The sequence below is a fragment of the Choloepus didactylus genome, chromosome 7 (assembly GCF_015220235.1).
Source record: "Choloepus didactylus isolate mChoDid1 chromosome 7, mChoDid1.pri, whole genome shotgun sequence".
Lineage (NCBI taxonomy): Eukaryota > Metazoa > Chordata > Mammalia > Pilosa > Megalonychidae > Choloepus > Choloepus didactylus.
The window spans coordinates 63,150,164-63,168,294 of NC_051313.1; the positions used below are offsets into that span (position 1 = coordinate 63,150,164).

At 44.2% G+C, this 18,131-nt stretch overlaps 1 protein-coding gene across 1 annotated transcript in view; it reads left to right on the forward strand.

Moving 5' to 3' along the window:
- The window catches only part of GABRR2 (gamma-aminobutyric acid type A receptor subunit rho2), a 116,873-nt gene that overhangs the window by 28,265 nt on the left and 70,477 nt on the right, over positions 1-18,131 (forward strand). Inside the window, exons 3-8 of the mRNA XM_037844408.1 lie at positions 3,873-3,940; positions 8,549-8,772; positions 9,619-9,701; positions 9,901-10,041; positions 13,934-14,086; positions 15,477-15,673. Coding sequence (XP_037700336.1) covers positions 3,873-3,940; positions 8,549-8,772; positions 9,619-9,701; positions 9,901-10,041; positions 13,934-14,086; positions 15,477-15,673 — 866 coding nt within the window. The remainder of the gene's footprint in view (positions 1-3,872; positions 3,941-8,548; positions 8,773-9,618; positions 9,702-9,900; positions 10,042-13,933; positions 14,087-15,476; positions 15,674-18,131) is intronic.

Sequence of the window (18,131 nt, forward strand, 5' to 3'; positions counted from 1 at the left end):
CTCTTTTGTGGGGGACATAATAGATTCAAACCAGCACAAGAGGTTTTCATATTTTGCCAAGCTTTTTAGTTTTCAACAGAAATGTTGGTCTGAATTACTTAGTCTGCTGTTATTGGAAATGGAAGTCTTTGATTTTCTAGTGTTAAAATCAGCACTGCATTTCTGGAATAAGCCTGATTTGGACATGATTTATTATCCTTTTTATCTGTTGCTGGCTGTGATTTGCTAGGATTTTGTTTAGGATTTTTTATTTTCTGTTCATGTGTGAGATTGACCTGTAATTTTGCTTTCTCAGGCAGTCCTTATTCTAACTCCTGAAACTTTTGGTAGAATTTGCTAGTGAAGCCATTTGGACCTGTTATTTTCTTTATGGGAAGTTCTAAATTACAGATTCAATTTCTTTAATAGTTATAGGACTTTTCAGGTTTTTTAATTTTTCATTGTAACAAGGTTGCATGTATCTGGAAATTTGTTCATTTCAGTAACACTTTAAAGTTTATTGGTAAAAAATTGTTCAGAATAACCTTTTTCTATATTTTTTCATATCTGAAACATACATAGTGACCTCTTTTTCATTCCCTATATTGGTTTCTTTTCCATTCTTTCTTTGTTGCAGGGTCAAAATATTCCACTATGATTATGAATATGTCTAGTTCTCTTTTAATTCTGTCCATTTTTGATTTCTGCATTTTAGGCTATGTTATTAACTGCATACAAATTTAGAATTGTTATATATTAATTTATTATTATGAAATGGCCCCCTTTATCTCTATTTTATCCCTCTTTAAGCCTACTTTGTTTGATATAATATAGCTACACAACGTTTTCTTTTGGTTAGTATTTGCATGTTATATGTTTTTCCATCCTTTTATGTTCAACTTTTCTGTATTTTATATTTTCATTGTGTCTCTTTAAGAAGCACAGAATCTGACAAACTTTTTTTTTTTTTTTTTTTTTTTTTTTTTTTTTTTTTAATCATCATTTTATTGAGATACATTCACATACCACGCAGTCATACAAAACAAATTGTACTTTCGATTGTTTACAGTACCATTACATAGTTGTACATTCATCACCTAAATCAATCCCTGACACCTTCATTAGCACACACACAAAAATAACAAGAATAATAATTAGAGTGAAAAAGAGCAATTGAAGTAAAAAAGAACACTAGGTACCTTTGTCTGTTTGTTTGCTTCCCCTACTTTTCTACACATCGATCCATAAACTAGACAAAGTGGAGTTTGGTCCTTATGGCATTCCCAATCCCACTGTCACCCCTCATAAGCTACATTTTTATACAACTGTCTTCGAGATTCGTGGGTTCTGGGTTGTAGTTTAATAGTTTCAGGTATCCACCACCAGCTACCCCAATTCTTTAGAACCTAAAAAAGGTTGTCTAAAGTGTGCGTAAGAGTGCCCACCAGAGTGATCTCTCGGCTCGTTTTGGAATCTCTCTGCCACTGAAGCTTATTTCATTTCCTTTCACATCCCCCTTTTGGTCAAGAAGATGTTCTCCATCCCACGATGCCGGGTCTACATTCCTCCCCGGGAGTCATATTCCACGTTGCCAGGGAGATTCACTTCCCTGGGTGTCTGATCCCACGTAGGGGGGAGGGCAGTGATTTCACCTTTCAAGTTGGCTTAGCCAGAGAGAGAGGGCCACATCTGAGCAACAAAGAGGCATTCAGGAGGAGACTCTTAGGCACAAATACAGGGAGGCCTAGCCTCTCCTTTGCAGCAACCGTCTTCCCAAGGGTAAAACTTATGGTAGAGGGCTCAACCCATCAAACCACCAGTCCCCTATGTCTGTGGTCATGTTAGCAACCATGGAGGTGGGGTAGGCGAATACCCCTGCATTCTCCACAGGCTCCTCAAGGGGGCACTACATCGTTTTTTTTTGTTTTTTTTTTTTCCTTGTTTGTCTGACAAACTTTTTAGCATTACTGAACTATCAATCTGACAATATTTGTTGTTAACTGGACCATTTAGTCCATTTGCATTTATCAAATTATTTATACATTGGTTTTAAGTCTACCACTCCACTAGGTGCTTTCTATTTTCCAACCTACTCTATGTTCTTTTTCTCTCTCTCTCCTTTCTTCCTTGTTTTTGGGTTTGATTATTTTTGGTTGTTCCTCCTCACTCCACCCCCCACATTTTAGTTTGGAATGTACACACTCTTTTACTATTTTTTGGTGTCTCCCCAGAAAACAACATGGATCCTTCATTTATCATACTAGTATGTTAATTTTCTACTTTTACTGTCATCAATGCAAAGACCTTTAAACACTTTCATTCCATTTATATCCTTTCCTGCTTAAACGGTATTTTTATTGTATTTTAATTCTACTTGATTTTTCAATCCCACAATACACTATTAATATTGTTTTTTGTATAGTCAGTAGTCAAGTTTCACGTATAATTGTGTACATTTCCCATTTTCCTTATTGTTTATTCCTTCTTATATCTCTGGCTTACCTTCTGGGATCACATTCCTTCCCCTTGAACAACACCTTCATTTAGGGCAGAATACCTGTTGGCAAATTCTCAGTTTTAGTTTGTCTGAAAATGTCTCTATTTCACATTTATTCTTAAGAATTGGTGGGGAAGAAATGACATATATCTTTATATATTTCAGAATCGATAAATCCCTAAGGTGTGCGTTCCTGGACCATGTGCGGAGAAATAATAGCAGAAAGGCTAGGAACCGAGCAGAGCCAGGGGCTGTCCGTGTATTTTAGCTATACTGCCTGCAATCCCACCGAGGACTCCCATTTGGCTCACCAGACCCCTCTCTTAAAGCAGAAAAACCTTCAGTAGTATTAAGGCCCAGTCATGAATGCCTAATTACTTTAATTTAATTATTCAATTAATAAATAATTATTAAATAAGGGCTCAGCCCCCTTAAAACATAAGTGTTTATGGAAGGAGGCGGAAAAAGACTGGTAATTTGGAAGCATTTCTCCAAAAACCAGCTTGGGAAGGGCCACAAGATGGAGAGCCCAAGAGCATTAGCCTTGTGCAGTCTCGACTCAGAGCAAGGAGGGCAGGGCCCTTGGTCTCAGTTCAGACTTGAGGTTTGAGTTCCCCTGAATGCAGCCCCGAAGCCTCCTCTGTACAGATTGTTTACCTCCATCAGCCTAGGTCATCTGAGAACTCAGCCTTCACTCCACGCAGGCGATACTGCTGAGCGCAGTCACCACCCTCACAGGTTTTATCAAATTTCTCCTTAGAAGGGCATCTGGAGCTGTGGAGAGAAAGCCAGGCCCTGAAAACAGAGAGACACAGTAACAGGCACCAAGCAAGCTGATATATTTTATCAGGAAAAGGTCTTCAGCCAACAGCAACTCCTGATGAAACATTGGGCCCATTATCTGAAAACCAGGCCACTAGGAAGTGGGTCCAAAGAGGGTGATCGCTATACTGTTTCCTCCCTTGGCACTTCAGAGAAAGGGAGTGAGGGGGAACTGGGGAATGGGGGAGAGTGCAGCACACCTTCCATGAGGGGCAGTCGCGCCTGGGAATTAAGATCTTAGGATCTGGAGCCAGAAACAAACCAACCCCACATGCCCTGATGGTCATGTCAGGAGCCCTTAGCATGGTGCAGTCGTCTGGGTCCTGGGAGAGGGTCCCCCCGTCTGTTCCAAGACTCTCCCTCAAGTTGCAAGCCTTGCTGGAGAGGGGGACAGGATAGTCAGTCCTGAGAGGAGACCTCCTCTCTGCACTGAACATTCCACTTCCGGCACCTCCTGGAACCTGGAATAAGAAGAGGTTTCAGCTGTTAGAGCAGGGATTTCTAATGGGCCACTGACCTGAGCCATCATTTGAGGAGCACAGGAAAATAACCAGCTGCCTTTGCTCTCCTGCAGGCCCTGCCATCCCTGTGGGCGTGGACGTGCAGGTGGAGAGCCTGGACAGTATCTCCGAGGTGGACATGGTACGTGTCACTGTTTGCAGGGCAGCCTCCAGGGAATGATCAGATGGCTAAATTTCTAGGGGAGTTCATGGTGGAGGTGGGGCACCCTGGGTGCAGGCTGTGCCTGTGTGGTCAGCAGCAGGAGTTGGAGGGACTTGGACCTTGGCCCAAATGAAGTAAAATCTAGAGCAGGGGTTCTCAAATTTCATGGGCAAAAGTAGCTTGGGGAGTTGGTTAGATGCCTATTCCTGGGCCCCACCCCATCTGGGGGTGAGGCCAAGGACTCTGTATTTTGAACACTCCTCAAGTGATGATGACCCAGCTCTCCAGCACCATCTCTGCCCTTGTCCCCCTCTTGTGTACCCCCCTTTGGTTTGCAGGCTTCCTATTTCTTCTGTCTCTGGGACTTGAATAAGCTCTTGCTCTGGCCCTCCCCATGCTGCCTTCTCATCTTCAGTCTCAGCTGAAACAAAACTTCTTCAAAGACACTCCTTTGACCACCTAATCTGGAGAATTTTCCTTCATAGCCCAGTTCACCATTTGTTATTGTGTTATATATTTATTTTTGTGTTTTCTTGGCTCCCACACTTGACTTTAAACTCTGTGAGAGCAGGAACTTGCCTTTTATCTTGTACTGCTATATCTCCAAGGCCTAGTACAGCATGGGCCCATGGGGGACCCTCAAAACATGTATGGAATGAATGAAAGTAGGGGAGTGTTTTGGTTTGCTAAAGCTGCTGAAATGCAATATACCAGAAATGGGTTGGCTTTTACAAAGGGGGTTTATTAGTTTACAATTTTGTGATTCTAAGGCCATGAAAATGTCCAAATTAAGGCATCAACAAGAGGATACCTTCTCTGAAGAAAGGCCACCAGCATCTAGAACACCTCTGTCACATGGGAAGGCACATGGCCGGCGTCTGCTAGTCCTTCTCTCCCGGATTTCGTTGCTTTCAGGTTTTGGCTTCAGTGGCTTTTTTGGCTTTTGTGTATGTTTCTGTCTCTCTGAGCTAGACTCCAGTAAAAGGATTAAGACCCAACTTGGAATGTGCTGGGTCACATCTCAATTGAACCAAAAGGTCCCACCCACAATTGCTCTGCATCCTTAATTCGACAGGGATGGATTAAAATAACATGGCCTTTTCTGGGGTACATAACAGCTCCAAACCAGTACAGGGAGGCTCCCCTTTCCCACTGCAACATCATCTTGTGCCCTTAAAGAGTGGGGGCATCCCTGATGCACAATGGACTGGATCCAGCAGAGCTGATATACTGCTGATGCTGTGTACCCCAGACAGCCATAACTCCAGCACCTGGTAAAGGAAGGGGTCCAAGTGTGAAATGTGCAGGTGTGACAGTCTCCAAATGCTAGAGCACACACTGCCAGCCCCTCTGGAGTACCCCACAACTGGGCCTGGCATCAGAACCAGCTGGGTCTGGGACCACCCTGGCTGCCCCAGCCCTCGGCCAGACCAGACATCCAATCTGGACGTGAAGATCCTCCTGCCTTGTGTAACTCAGAGGGAGGCACCCGGAATGACTTGCCTTCCTCAGAACAACCACCAGTCAGTGGGAAGTCAGGCAGACTCTAGCACAAAGAAGGTGGTAGGCAGGTAACATCTGAGCTGGCCACTCACAGCTGTTTTTGTGAATCTGCCATGTGGCACTCCCCCTGGGCAAAGTCCCTCAGAGCCTGCTCTCCAGCTGTGTAACCTGGAAGGGAAAGAACCAGAACGGGTTCTACTCACCGACTGGCCCCTCTCCTTGGGTGTGTGTAATAGTTTCCTAGGGCTGCTGCAACAAATTACCACAAACTGGGTGGGCTACCACATTAGAGATTTATTCCCTCACAGTTCTGGAGGCTAGAAGTCTGAACTCAAGGTGTCAGTTATATTGGTTCCTTCTGGAGGCTCTGAGGGAGAATTTGTTTCATGCCTCTCTCCTAGCTACTGGGGGTTGCCAGCAATCCTTGGTGTTCCTTGACTTGTAGATGCATGTCTCCAATCTTTGCTTCCATTGTCAAGTGACCATCTTCTCCCTGTGTGTCTGTGTCTCTATGTCCAAATCTCCCTCTCCTTTGTCCTGTAAAGAGACCAGTCATTGGATTTAGGGTACACCTGAATCTAGTAAGACCTCATCTTAAACTAATTACATCTGCAAAGACCCTTTTTCCAAGTAAGGTCACCTTTATGGGTGCTGGAGGTTAGGACTTCAATGTATCTTTTGGGAAACACAATTCAAACCATAACAGAGTGTGTGTTTCAGCTTGCTAAAGCTGCCAGAATGCAAAATACCAGAAATGGATTGGCTTTTACAATGGGGTTTTTTTTTTTTTTTTTTTTTTTTTTTTTTTTTTTTTTTTTAATCATCATTTTATTGAGATATATTCACATACCACGCAGTCATACAAAACAAATTGTACTTTCGATTGTTTACAGTACCATTACATAGTTGTACATTCATCACCTAAATCAATCCCTGACACCTTCATTAGCACACACACAAAAATAACAAGAATAATAATTAGAGTGAAAAAGAGCAATTGAAGTAAAAAAGAACACTAGGTACCTTTGTCTGTTTGTTTGCTTCCCCTACTTTTCTACACATCCATCCATAAACTAGACAAAGTGGAGTTTGGTCCTTATGGCATTCCCAATCCCACTGTCACCCCTCATAAGCTACATTTTTATACAACTGTCTTCGAGATTCATGGGTTCTGGGTTGTAGTTTAATAGTTTCAGGTATCCACCACCAGCTACCCCAATTCTTTAGAACCTAAAAAAGGTTGTCTAAAGTGTGCGTAAGAGTGCCCACCAGAGTGATCTCTCGGCTCGTTTTGGAATCTCTCTGCCACTGAAGCTTATTTCATTTCCTTTCACATCCCCCTTTTGGTCAAGAAGATGTTCTCCATCCCACGATGCCGGGTCTACATTCCTCCCCGGGAGTCATATTCCACGTTGCCAGGGAGATTCACTTCCCTGGGTGTCTGATCCCACGTAGGGGGGAGGGCAGTGATTTCACCTTTCAAGTTGGCTTAGCCAGAGAGAGAGGGCCACATCTGAGCAACAAAGAGGCATTCAGGAGGAGACTCTTAGGCACAAATACAGGGAGGCCTAGCCTCTCCTTTGCAGCAACCGTCTTCCCAAGGGTAAAACTTATGGTAGAGGGCTCAACCCATCAAACCACCAGTCCCCTATGTCTGTGGTCATGTTAGCAACCATGGAGGTGGGGTAGGCGAATACCTACAATGGGGTTTTATTAGGTTGCAAATTTACTGTTCTGCAGCCATGAAAATGTTCACATTAAGGCATAAAGGGGTAGATACCTACTCTGAGGAAAGGCTGATGGCATCTGGGGTTCCTCTGTCACATGGGAAGGCACATGGCTGGCTCTGCTGAACCTTCTCTCCCAAGTTTAGCCTCTGGTTTCGGTGGCTTTCTCCAAAATGTCTCTGGGCTTCTGTTTCAGCTCCCGTGGGTCCTTGCTTTCTTCTCCCAGGGACAAACTCTGGATTACATATCTTAGCTTCTCTGAACTCTCTCCAAAATGTCTCTGCCTTTTATCCTCTCATAGAGGACTCCAGCAAGGTGATTATAATTGTAATTGTACCTTGAATGGGCGGGGCCACATCTCCATGGAAACAACCTAATCAAAAAGTTCCCACCTACATTAGGTCTGCCCCCACAAGATTAGATTAAAAGAACAGAGTCTTTTCTGGGGTGCATAACAGACCCAAACCAGCACAGTGTGTAAGGGAGATCAGGGCAAGTGCTGATGCATTGGAGGCCAGGAACAGTCTAGGGCCAAATTGTCCTGTGGGCTCTATCTCAGTGCCCATTCCCTCCTCCCTTCCTGGGCTCCCTCCGGGCCCACCACCACCACCACGCATCCTTTCTGTCCTTCACTGCCTGCTGCCGGAAGAGGACCTTTAGAGCAGTTATTTATCCATTTGCACTTTGTGTCTTACCTCTGATCTGGCTCTGGTTACAGACGTCAGCTGTATGGGTGGGAGATACTTTATTTTTTTTTTTTTTAACATAATAAGCTGTCAGGCTGAAATCATGGTAGGTAAGCAGTTGCCCATCCACTCATTCATTCACCCCTCCATTTTTCCATCCTGCCAATATTTATTGAGAACCTACTATGTGCCTTGACAGGCACTAAACTAGGGCCTGAGGATTCAAGGTGGGGAGAACACAGTCCTGCCTTCAAGGATCTTAGAAGTCTAATGGCAGAAGCCCTCCTAAAAGGAAGAGTTGACCAACCATCGAGGCTTCTAGAAGTGGCCACTAAGCTGAAATCAGATGGCTAGCCAGGTGGGTAAAGAACCACGTGTGCAAAGATCTAGGTGAGGGAGAGAGCATGGCTTTGGAGAAATGCACTCTGCCTGCAGTCACACAAGGTTGTCCACATCACAGCTCAGACTCCTGGACTCTAACATCCTACTACACAAAAATAAACCACTCTCTTTCCAGTTGCAAGAGCACCATTGCCACCAGGCTGCCCGACAGTGGCCTCCGAGACTGGAGTGTGAGCCCGAGGTGTCCATTACCGTAGTGGATGACAGGTAGATTGTAAGGAAGAAACCTTTCTAAGCCACCTCTCTCTTGTCCCGCCTGGCTCCCACAGGACTTCACCATGACCCTGTACCTGCGGCATTACTGGAAGGATGAGAGGCTGGCCTTCCCCAGCACCAGCAACAAGAGCATGACCTTCGATGGCCGGCTGGTGAAGAAGATCTGGGTCCCCGATGTCTTCTTTGTTCACTCCAAAAGGTCATTCACGCATGACACCACCACCGACAACATCATGCTGAGGGTGTTCCCAGATGGCCACGTGCTGTACAGCATGAGGTAATTGAATGGGGTCACTATTTTGTTGTCCAGTGCCATTCCGATTTGTGGGGTCAGTCCCTTTGGCCCTGAAGACTTTGTCATTGTGCTGGAGTCTCTGGGCTATGGGGGATGGTACAGACCTTTTGAAGCCAGTCAGAACTGATCAAAAATGAAATGGCCAGCCTAGTAGGTGGTGACTTCCCTATCACTGGGGATCTTAAGCTTGGATTAGAAGACGACTTGCCTTGAATAGATTGAAGGAGACTATGACCTTCTGTGCACCATCTGCCTTTGAGAGCCTATGATTCTAGTTGATTGGTCATTGAGACTTTAAAAAACTAGCAATAGCTACCATTTTCTCAGAGCTGTTGCAGACTGGCTTCTGGACTAACTTGAGAGATTTAGTCTTATTCCACATATTCCTAACTTGCATTATGCTTCACCAGAATTAAACACTATTAACAGACACTTACTGGCCTCAGGTGGGGAGTGGGCAGTGGGGGATCAGTGAGGGGGCTTGCATAACCTCCCAGGCATGTCTGGGGGTAGTTGTCTCCCTGGGCTAAGGGCAAGTCTCAGGAGAAGGGTACAGCATGTGTGAGCCATTAGAAGCCCACACCCGCAGTAGCTGGGGGAAGGTACACTAGTCCAGTAAACGGGATCTGGGCAGGACACCACCAGCACCTATTACAGAAACTAAAGCTCTAAGAATTTAGGTTCTATAATTTAGATACCTGCCCCCAAACTTCTGAAATAGACATCTGAGGCAGCTCCTCTTGGTGTTGTGCCCTGCTTTCTACTCTGGGTAGGTCTATGAGTCAATAAGTCATTGCACAAGCCCACATGTGTGTTTGGGTTGTCTAGGATCACTGTCACCGCCATGTGTAACATGGACTTCAGCCACTTCCCCCTGGACTCCCAGACCTGTTCTTTGGAGCTGGAAAGCTGTAAGTATCAGCTTTGCTCTTGACAAACCTTCTCCGTATTCCCTCTCTGACCTTTGTGACATTTTAGTTACTGTGCCACTCAGTGCTGCCTGCCAGCATAAAGAGCTATTTACTCCCTCACAGGTTGGCAGATTTCTCCGTTGCTTCGTCTTGGGTCAGAAGCAAAGGAGTCAAATTAACTGTTTTCCTCTTCCCAAAGATGCATATACAGATGAAGATCTGATGCTGTATTGGAAGAATGGAGATGAATCCCTGAAAACAGATGAGAAGATATCCCTGTCTCAGTTTCTGATTCAGAAGTTTCACACCACTTCCAGGCTGGCCTTCTACAGCAGCACCGGTAGCTAACTTATGCCACGGTCTGATTCAATGTGGAAGAAAACACATGCAAATTCTTCCTCAGCCTTAACCTTTTTCCCTCCCAATGAAAATGCATTTTGATGGTTAAAATAATATATGTTCCCACAAAATATAAACAACATTTAAGAAGATAAAGCAGAAAGTAAAGAAGTTGCTATCCTCTGAAATCCCATCTCCCAGAGCTAATCATTCCTGACAATTTAGTGACTGTCCTAGACATCTTGTTTTGGTTATACAAATTGGCAGAAGTGGAGTCATGCTTTACAGGCTATTCTATAACCTGATTTGCTTTACTTAACCATATGGCATGGATAGCTTTCCCAAGTAGTACATAGAGATCTATACATTAATTTTAATTCTTAGGGTATCCTCTTCTGGGCCCCTGGACCATGTTTGAGAGTATCCACTTGTCAGCTCTTCTCTAACTTCAGCATTAGCTCTGCAGTGCTTTCGGGGTCCTAGAGGCTTTCCAGCTCCATTACCTTTGCCCCCGTGCTAAGAAGCCTGGACCCTTCCAGGGAAGGTTTCATGCTATCGCCCAATGCTGCAAGGCCAGCACCTCTCTGCTCACCTGACCCCCCCCGCCTCTGTCCATAGCACCAAACATGGAGGAAAGAATGAGCCCTAGGCACGGCTCTCTTGGGGTCAGGACACCCCAGGCCTGCTTCAGTCCCTGCCCTCATCTGTCATCCTCACTCCTCTTTCCCTTTCACTCTGATTTTGGCTTGCCACCCAATTTTCTTTCTTATCTATTCTTAGCAAATTCAAATCAATTCTCTTTCTAGAGCCATTCTAAATGGCTTCAATTGTCTTTCTAAAGCCATGAGAATTTCTTATTAACTTTTACCATGTGACAGGCACTGTTCTGAGTGCTTTTTGTGGATTAATTAATTTCTGCTCAACAAACCTGTGGTGTGGATATTGCAATATCCCCAGTGTACAGAGGAAAAAACTGAGAGAGATTAAGCTATTTCTCCAAGTTGCACAGCTGGTAAGAAGCCAGGCGATCTGTCTTAATCACTGTGTATCCTGCCTCTTAGCTGTTTGCTTTATTAGAATAATATTCATCTGTTTGTTTTATTCCCCACTGGAGCCTTTCTGGAATCCAGATTAAAATGCATCTTCCACTCACATTGTGTACTTACCACACACTCAATGTTTGTCATCCCACACCCCAGCCCAGGAGCTGTTGTCTCACGGCCCTCTATTTGGAGCACTGAGTACATTGCCAAAGCTCCTGGTTCCCTCCCAGCATTTTCTAGGCAACTCTCACCTGGTTTTCTTAAACAGAAGGAAAGGAGAATGGAATAGCCCCTAAAGGAATAATGGCAGTCCTCAGCACTTCCGAAAGACTGTGCAAACCTAAGGCACAGTGTGATTTGTTTCATGGATGCCCATGTGAGAGGGAAGGTAAAAGGTGTAATCTGGGTGAGCTGACCTGATTGGACAAAGGCTGTGGGATGACTAAATGATTAGTAGTCTCTACCATCTTTGAAGATTATTTTCTATTTATTGAAGATTATTTTCTATTTACCCAAAAAGCACCTGCCTCATTCAAACAACCCAGGAGCCTACACCGTATCCATGTATCAAGCTTGCCTGGGCCCACCCTAGCATTTCAGCCTTCCCCTATTGACCTAACACTTCCATTTCCTGACTCAGTACCAACCATCCTCTCCAGCCAGACAGCCTTTGTCCCTTCAGCAATGTTTCTCCAGGCACAGCCTGGGCTCCCTGTGTACCCAAACCACCAGGAGAGTGTGATCAACAAGCAGATCTCTGAGCCCCAACTTCGGGCCTAAAGAATCAGAATCTCTGGTGGTGGAGCCTAGATAAACAGCTCCTGGGTGATTCTTATAAAAGCACGTCAAAGATTCAAGGCCATTGGTCTTAGCCAGTGGTTCTCAAAATGTGGCCCAGCCTGGTAGCATCAGCATTGCTTGGGGACACTGGAGGTGGGGTCCAGCACCCTGTGTCTTGACAAGGCCTCCAGGGAGTAGTAACCATAGATAACTGGGCCAACCACCCCCCCGGTTTCTGATCCAGTAGTTCTGGTGTGGACCTTGAGAATCTGCATTTCTAACAAGTCCCAGGGATGCGCTTGCTGCTGGCCCAGAGGCTCCATTATGAGAACCACTGCTAGGGCAAGGTTTTTCCAATTCTGGCAGAATATTTGAATTACCTCAGGAACTTTAAAAATTTACCCTTGCCTAGGTTCCCACCCCAGACCAATGAAATTAGAATCTCTCAAGGATGGGACCAGGGCTTTGGAGAGTTGTCAAAGCTCCCAGATGGCCCTGGGTCACCCAGTCCCCAGCCCACATGCTCACTCCCCTCTCTGAGCCTCTGCTCTGTGGTCTCCTGGCCTCAAATGCCCTCCTCTCCCCATCCACCTGACTGGCTTGCACTCATCGCGTCCATGAGTCCTTCCGCAGGTCTCTCTTTTCCAAATCCTAAAGCACTCACTGCTGACACAGATCTTTTAGCATTTAAATATACTGTTCCACATCTCAAGCACTTCTGTTCTGTGGGACTTGCATTCAGCTCCTTGAAAATCCTTGAGGGCAGGAACCAAGTTCTGGCCTTCCCCCAGCCCCCTCGAACCCCAGGACATCACTCCAAGTGAGGGCCCTCAGTGACCAGAGATGAACTGAAGGGATATTGGGTGAGAAGAGCCCTGAAGTGGGCACTGGAGATCCGAGTTCTGATCCAGCTCATCTGTGACTCAGGCTGAGGTCTTGGACAAGCAGCTTTACCTGTAGGAGTCTCATCTCTCAAATAAGAAACCTTGGTTATTTGCGTAAAACCATTGCAGTGTTGGTTATACACACACACCTCCTATTCTATCACTGACTCAATGTTTTTCTTGAAATCCACTCCCCTTTTTGTAGTGATGTACAAAATTAGTTTGATGTACTTAAATTTAGTTTGAAAAGAAACTTTACATCACTATAATCAGTGGAAAACTTGTATCATTTGCTGTAAATAGAAGATTACTTTAACGATAAATGTAATGAACAAAAACTGAAGAAAGTGCCTGCCTCTGTACCCCTGAAATCATCTCGTGTCCCACCATCGTATGTAGCCCCTGCTTTAGGGGCCCACAGGGCTAGAGTGAGCTCCCATGTCATTCGCTTCACACTCACACTGTCCTTGGGCCATCTTTAGGTCAGGATGATTGGGAAATGATCTTGTGGATCATTTGAAACCTTACATTTTTTATTCTTGTCTACAGCCATTAGTAAATGATTCCCAGATTGCCATAGTGAAGATAGATAATTTCTCCATCATCCTTTTTTCACTTGAGGAATGATCAGATGTAAACGACTTCCCCAAGGTGGGTGGAGTGTCAGAAATAGAACTCATGTCTGAATTAATAACCACATGCACAGTCTACTTCTGCTTGTGATGGAGGTGAGGGAGAATGAGCTGACCCTTTTCCCAACATGGGGCAGGGAAAACAGCCCAGCGGTCCTGCCTCCCACCTCAGTGGAAAACGGAAGCACTCCAACTCCTTACGCTCCTAAGCAGCATGGAATATGGCTGTGGTCTGCAAATAACAAATACCAAACAAACAACTAAATCGATACATCCACTTAGTTCTACCTTTCCTGGAGATGCTGTGAAGAGAAGTTAGATAATACCAAATACGACAGTAAATTTACTAGATACTGATGAGATATTTATAGGAGAGAGGGAGACAGAGCCTAGATTTTGGAAAGGAAAAGAATTATATTAATATAATTGATCATTGATTTTCACTTCCTGCTGCCGCTGAGAGCAGGATCAGGGAAAGTAAGAGCTCCTGGTGAAGGAGTTGTGTTTCTGCCTCCCAGACTGGACCTCACTCGCTTCTTCCTTGTGTCCCCCAGGCTGGTACAACCGTCTGTACATTAACTTCACGTTGCGTCGTCACATCTTCTTCTTCTTGCTGCAAACCTATTTCCCTGCTACCCTGATGGTCATGCTGTCCTGGGTGTCCTTCTGGATTGACCGCAGAGCTGTGCCCGCCAGAGTTTCACTGGGTAAAAATATTTGATGAGGGGTGGGCAAGTGGTGATTTTTTCAACTGATCACTGTGTAGAGAAGAAGTAAAATCGTTATTCCTCCCTGTATTAGTTTCCTAGGGTTGCCATGACAAATTCACAAACTGGGTAGCTTAAAACCAGAGAAACTTATTGTCTCATGGTCCTGGAGGCTAGAAGTCTGAAAACAAGGTGTTCTCATCTCCAGGGGAGAATCCTTCCTTGTCTCTCCTGCTTCTGGGGACTGCCAGCATTCTCTGGCTTGTGGCCATACTACTCCTTCTTCACACGGCCATCTTCCCTGTGTGTTGTCTCCTCTTCTTATAAGGACACCAGTCATATTGGACTTAGGGTCCACCTTGATCCAGTATGACCTTATCTTAACTCATTGTATCTGCAAAAACCATATTTCCAAATAACATCACCTCCTGAGGCAAAGGGTGGATGTGAATTTTTAGGGACACTATTCAACCCAGTGCAGTCCCCAAGAATAAGAGTCAAAAGGAACAAACTTTCTTCCTGCTTCTTGCCTTCACCATTCAGGAATTGGCTTCACTTTCCCCCCACTAAATTATGGAAACCACAAGCAGCCAAAACCACATCAACTTTGCTTGAATTGCTTTATAAGCGATAGCCTATTTGGGGTATAGACTGCCACAACTGACAGTAATGGAGCTCAGTACTTAGGTAAATACGATAATTCTGCAAATGCCAAAAATTTATTCTGTAAATACAAAAACTTTGTTTGCTGGCCTTGTTTAGACAGACTGAAAGTTTGGGGACAGAGTCCATAACACGTGGTTTCTGAAAAGGCGGGGAGGCTCCATTCCCTGAAGCTGCGGTTTAAGGCCTTGACAGACCTTGAATTCTAAAGTGAAAGTTCACAACACGTCAGAGTAAATTTGGACAAAATGAGGTTGGGCCCTGAGAAATGTGAGGGTTTAACCAGCAAACCAAAGTGAAGAAGAAACTTGATAGTCTTCCAATAATTCCCACAGTCTTCATGGACTTAAATGTGGTTTAAAGGAGGGGGGATGTATGCATTCCTTGAGGTTTGGGTAATCTCCTGTAGAGGTGTTCTTTGGTTGCTGTTTTTCATTCCACACCTGAGCACGTTCTTTCTGAGGCATGCCTGAGCTTGCCCGTCACAGCAGGGAAGCCCAGCCTCCTGAGGTTACCAGGAGAGGAGACACACAGAGAGTTGTCCTTCTCACAGTAGGATGGCCCGGGTGCCTGGGGAGCACATCCTTGCACATCTACAAAGTGGAAACATATCTTGGGAATTTCGCATCAGATATAAGAGGTGGAGAACGCAAAATTACAACTTAGCAGAACATGGGGTCAGTTCTGTATGGTTGACAGGAGCTGGACTAAAACCAGGATGTTGCAGGGATCACCACCGTGCTGACCATGTCCACCATCATCACGGGCGTGAACGCCTCCATGCCCCGTGTCTCCTACATCAAGGCCGTGGACATCTACCTCTGGGTCAGCTTCGTGTTCGTGTTCCTCTCAGTGCTGGAGTACGCGGCCGTCAACTACCTGACCACGGTGCAGGAGCGGAAGGAGCGGAAGCTGAGGGAGAAGGTGAGAGAAGTTTCATTCATTTCCTCGTCTAAGCCCATGTGGCTGGTTGGATGAGAAGTGAGAGAGGAAGGCGTTTGGGTGAGGGCTGTAGACAAGGCAGGTGTTTGTGCAAAAGGGGGAGGATTCTGCTTTAGAAAAGGTTCTAGCTTCTACCACAAGCATCCCAGAAAGCAGAAAGTCTTTGTACAAAGACTGGGAACAGGAAGACTTGGGTTTTTAGGCCTAACTCTGCCATCTGCTCTGGGCCTCAGTTTCCTCATCTGTAATAAGGGAATAAATGAGTACTTATGCTGCCTCCTCGCATGAGATAATGTATGTGAAAGTTATTTTGTAAATTGTAGGGTTCTAAGACACACAAAAAGTACTATTACTGAACTTGTCTAGGGAAAATGCCTCCATGTCCTCTGACAGGGGGTGGATTCTAGAATGCAAATCTCCTTTGTTTATCATTGCTCTGGCCCAGTAAAAATTCAGCCACATAAGACTTTAGCCTTTAGACTGATTGGAAATACTATACTATCTATACTATACTGCACCATACCATACCATACTATACCATACCATACCACACCATGAGAATAGAAGGCAAATGGAGATTCTACAAGGCAATGTACCTGGACCTTTGCAGAGAGGGAAATTCTATTCCATTCATATTCAGACTCTCAGCAAGTCACAGTAAGAAATAATACACTAACTTGTTATCAATTAGTTTGATGCTAATCATTGCACTAATCAAAATGCATTTTCACCTAAATGATACAGGGATCAGGAGACATCAGAATCCCATTTACTTTATGCCCATCAAAGTGGTTGGTAGCCCTTAGCAAAAAGGAGCTTTGAATTTTAGGAAAAGAGGATATGCTGCTATTTTAGTTTCTTTGGCTGCTCAAGCAAATACAATAAAATGGTTCAGGTTTAACAATGGGAATTTATTCGCTCCCAGTTTGAGGCTGGGAAAAAGTCCAAATCAAGGCATCATCAAGACGTCATCGAGGCAATGCTTTCTTCCCAAAGACTGTGGTATTCTTGGGCTGGTGCTAGTGATCTTTGGTCCTTAGGTTGTCACGTGGCAAGGCACATGCTGCGTCTCCTGGCCTCTCCCTTCTTTTCTGGGTTCCATTGACCTTCAGCTCCTTGCTTCTTGTGCCTTTCTGTGTGTGTGTGTGTGTGTGTGTGTGTGTGTGTGTGTGTCTGAATTTCACTCTGTTTGTAAAGGACTCCAGTAATAGGATTAAGTCCCATCCTAGCTGAGGTGAGCAGATCCTACTTACAATGGTTTCACACTCATAGGAATGGATTAAATTTTAAAACATGTTTTTCTGAAGTACATATAGCTTCAAACTACCACAGTTGCCTTTTCAAAAATAGACTATCGTTGCCCACATTATGCCTGCCAGTATTTCCACATTGTCTACAACCATGCTAGATTGATTTTAACATCAATCTTTAGAATTTATTTTAAAAACTCTATCCAAACCTTTCCTACTTCAGCATTTGAGTACTTGGTTAAATTTTTTTATTTTTATTTTTATTGAGATTGTTCAGATACCATACAATTATCCAAAGATCCAAAGTGTACAATCACTTGCCCCTGGGTACCCTCATACAGCTGTGCATCCATCACACTTAATTTTTGTTCAATTTTTAGAAACTTTTCATTACTCCAGACAAGAAATAAAGTGAAAGATGAAAAAAGAAAAAAAGAAAAGGAAACTCTAATCCTCCCCTATCCCTAACCAACCCCCCTCAATTGTTGACTCGTAGTATTGATATAGTACATTTGTTACTGTTCATGAAAAAATGTTGAAATACTACTAACTGTAGTATATAGTTTGTAATAGGTATATAGTTCTTCCCTATATGCCCCTCTATTATTAACTTCTAATTGTATTGTCATACATTTGATCTGGTTCATGGAAGTGATTTCTAGTATTTGTACAGTTGATCATGGACATTGCCCACCATAGGATTCAGTTTTATACATTCCCATCTTTTGACCTCGAACTTTCCTTCTGGTGACATATATGACTCTGAGCTTCCCCTTTCCACCTCATTCACACACCATTCGGCACTGTTAGTTATTCTCACATCTTGCTACCAACATCCCTGTTCATTTCCAAACATTTAAGTTCATCCTAATTGAACATTCTGCTCATACTAAGCAACCACTCCCCATTTTTAAGCCTCGTCCTTTATCTTGGTACCTTATATTTCATGTCTATGAGTTTACATATTATAATTAGTTCCTAGCAGTGAGACCCTGCAATAATTGTCCTAATGTGTCTGGCTTATTTCACTCAGTATATTGCCCTCGAGGTTTTGTCATCAACCCATTTTTTTTAATATGGTTTTGTTCACTCACCATACATTCCATCCCAAGTAAATAATCGATGGTTTTCTGCATGGTCGTACATTTATGTGTTCACCAGCTTCACCACTATCTGTATAAGAGCATCTA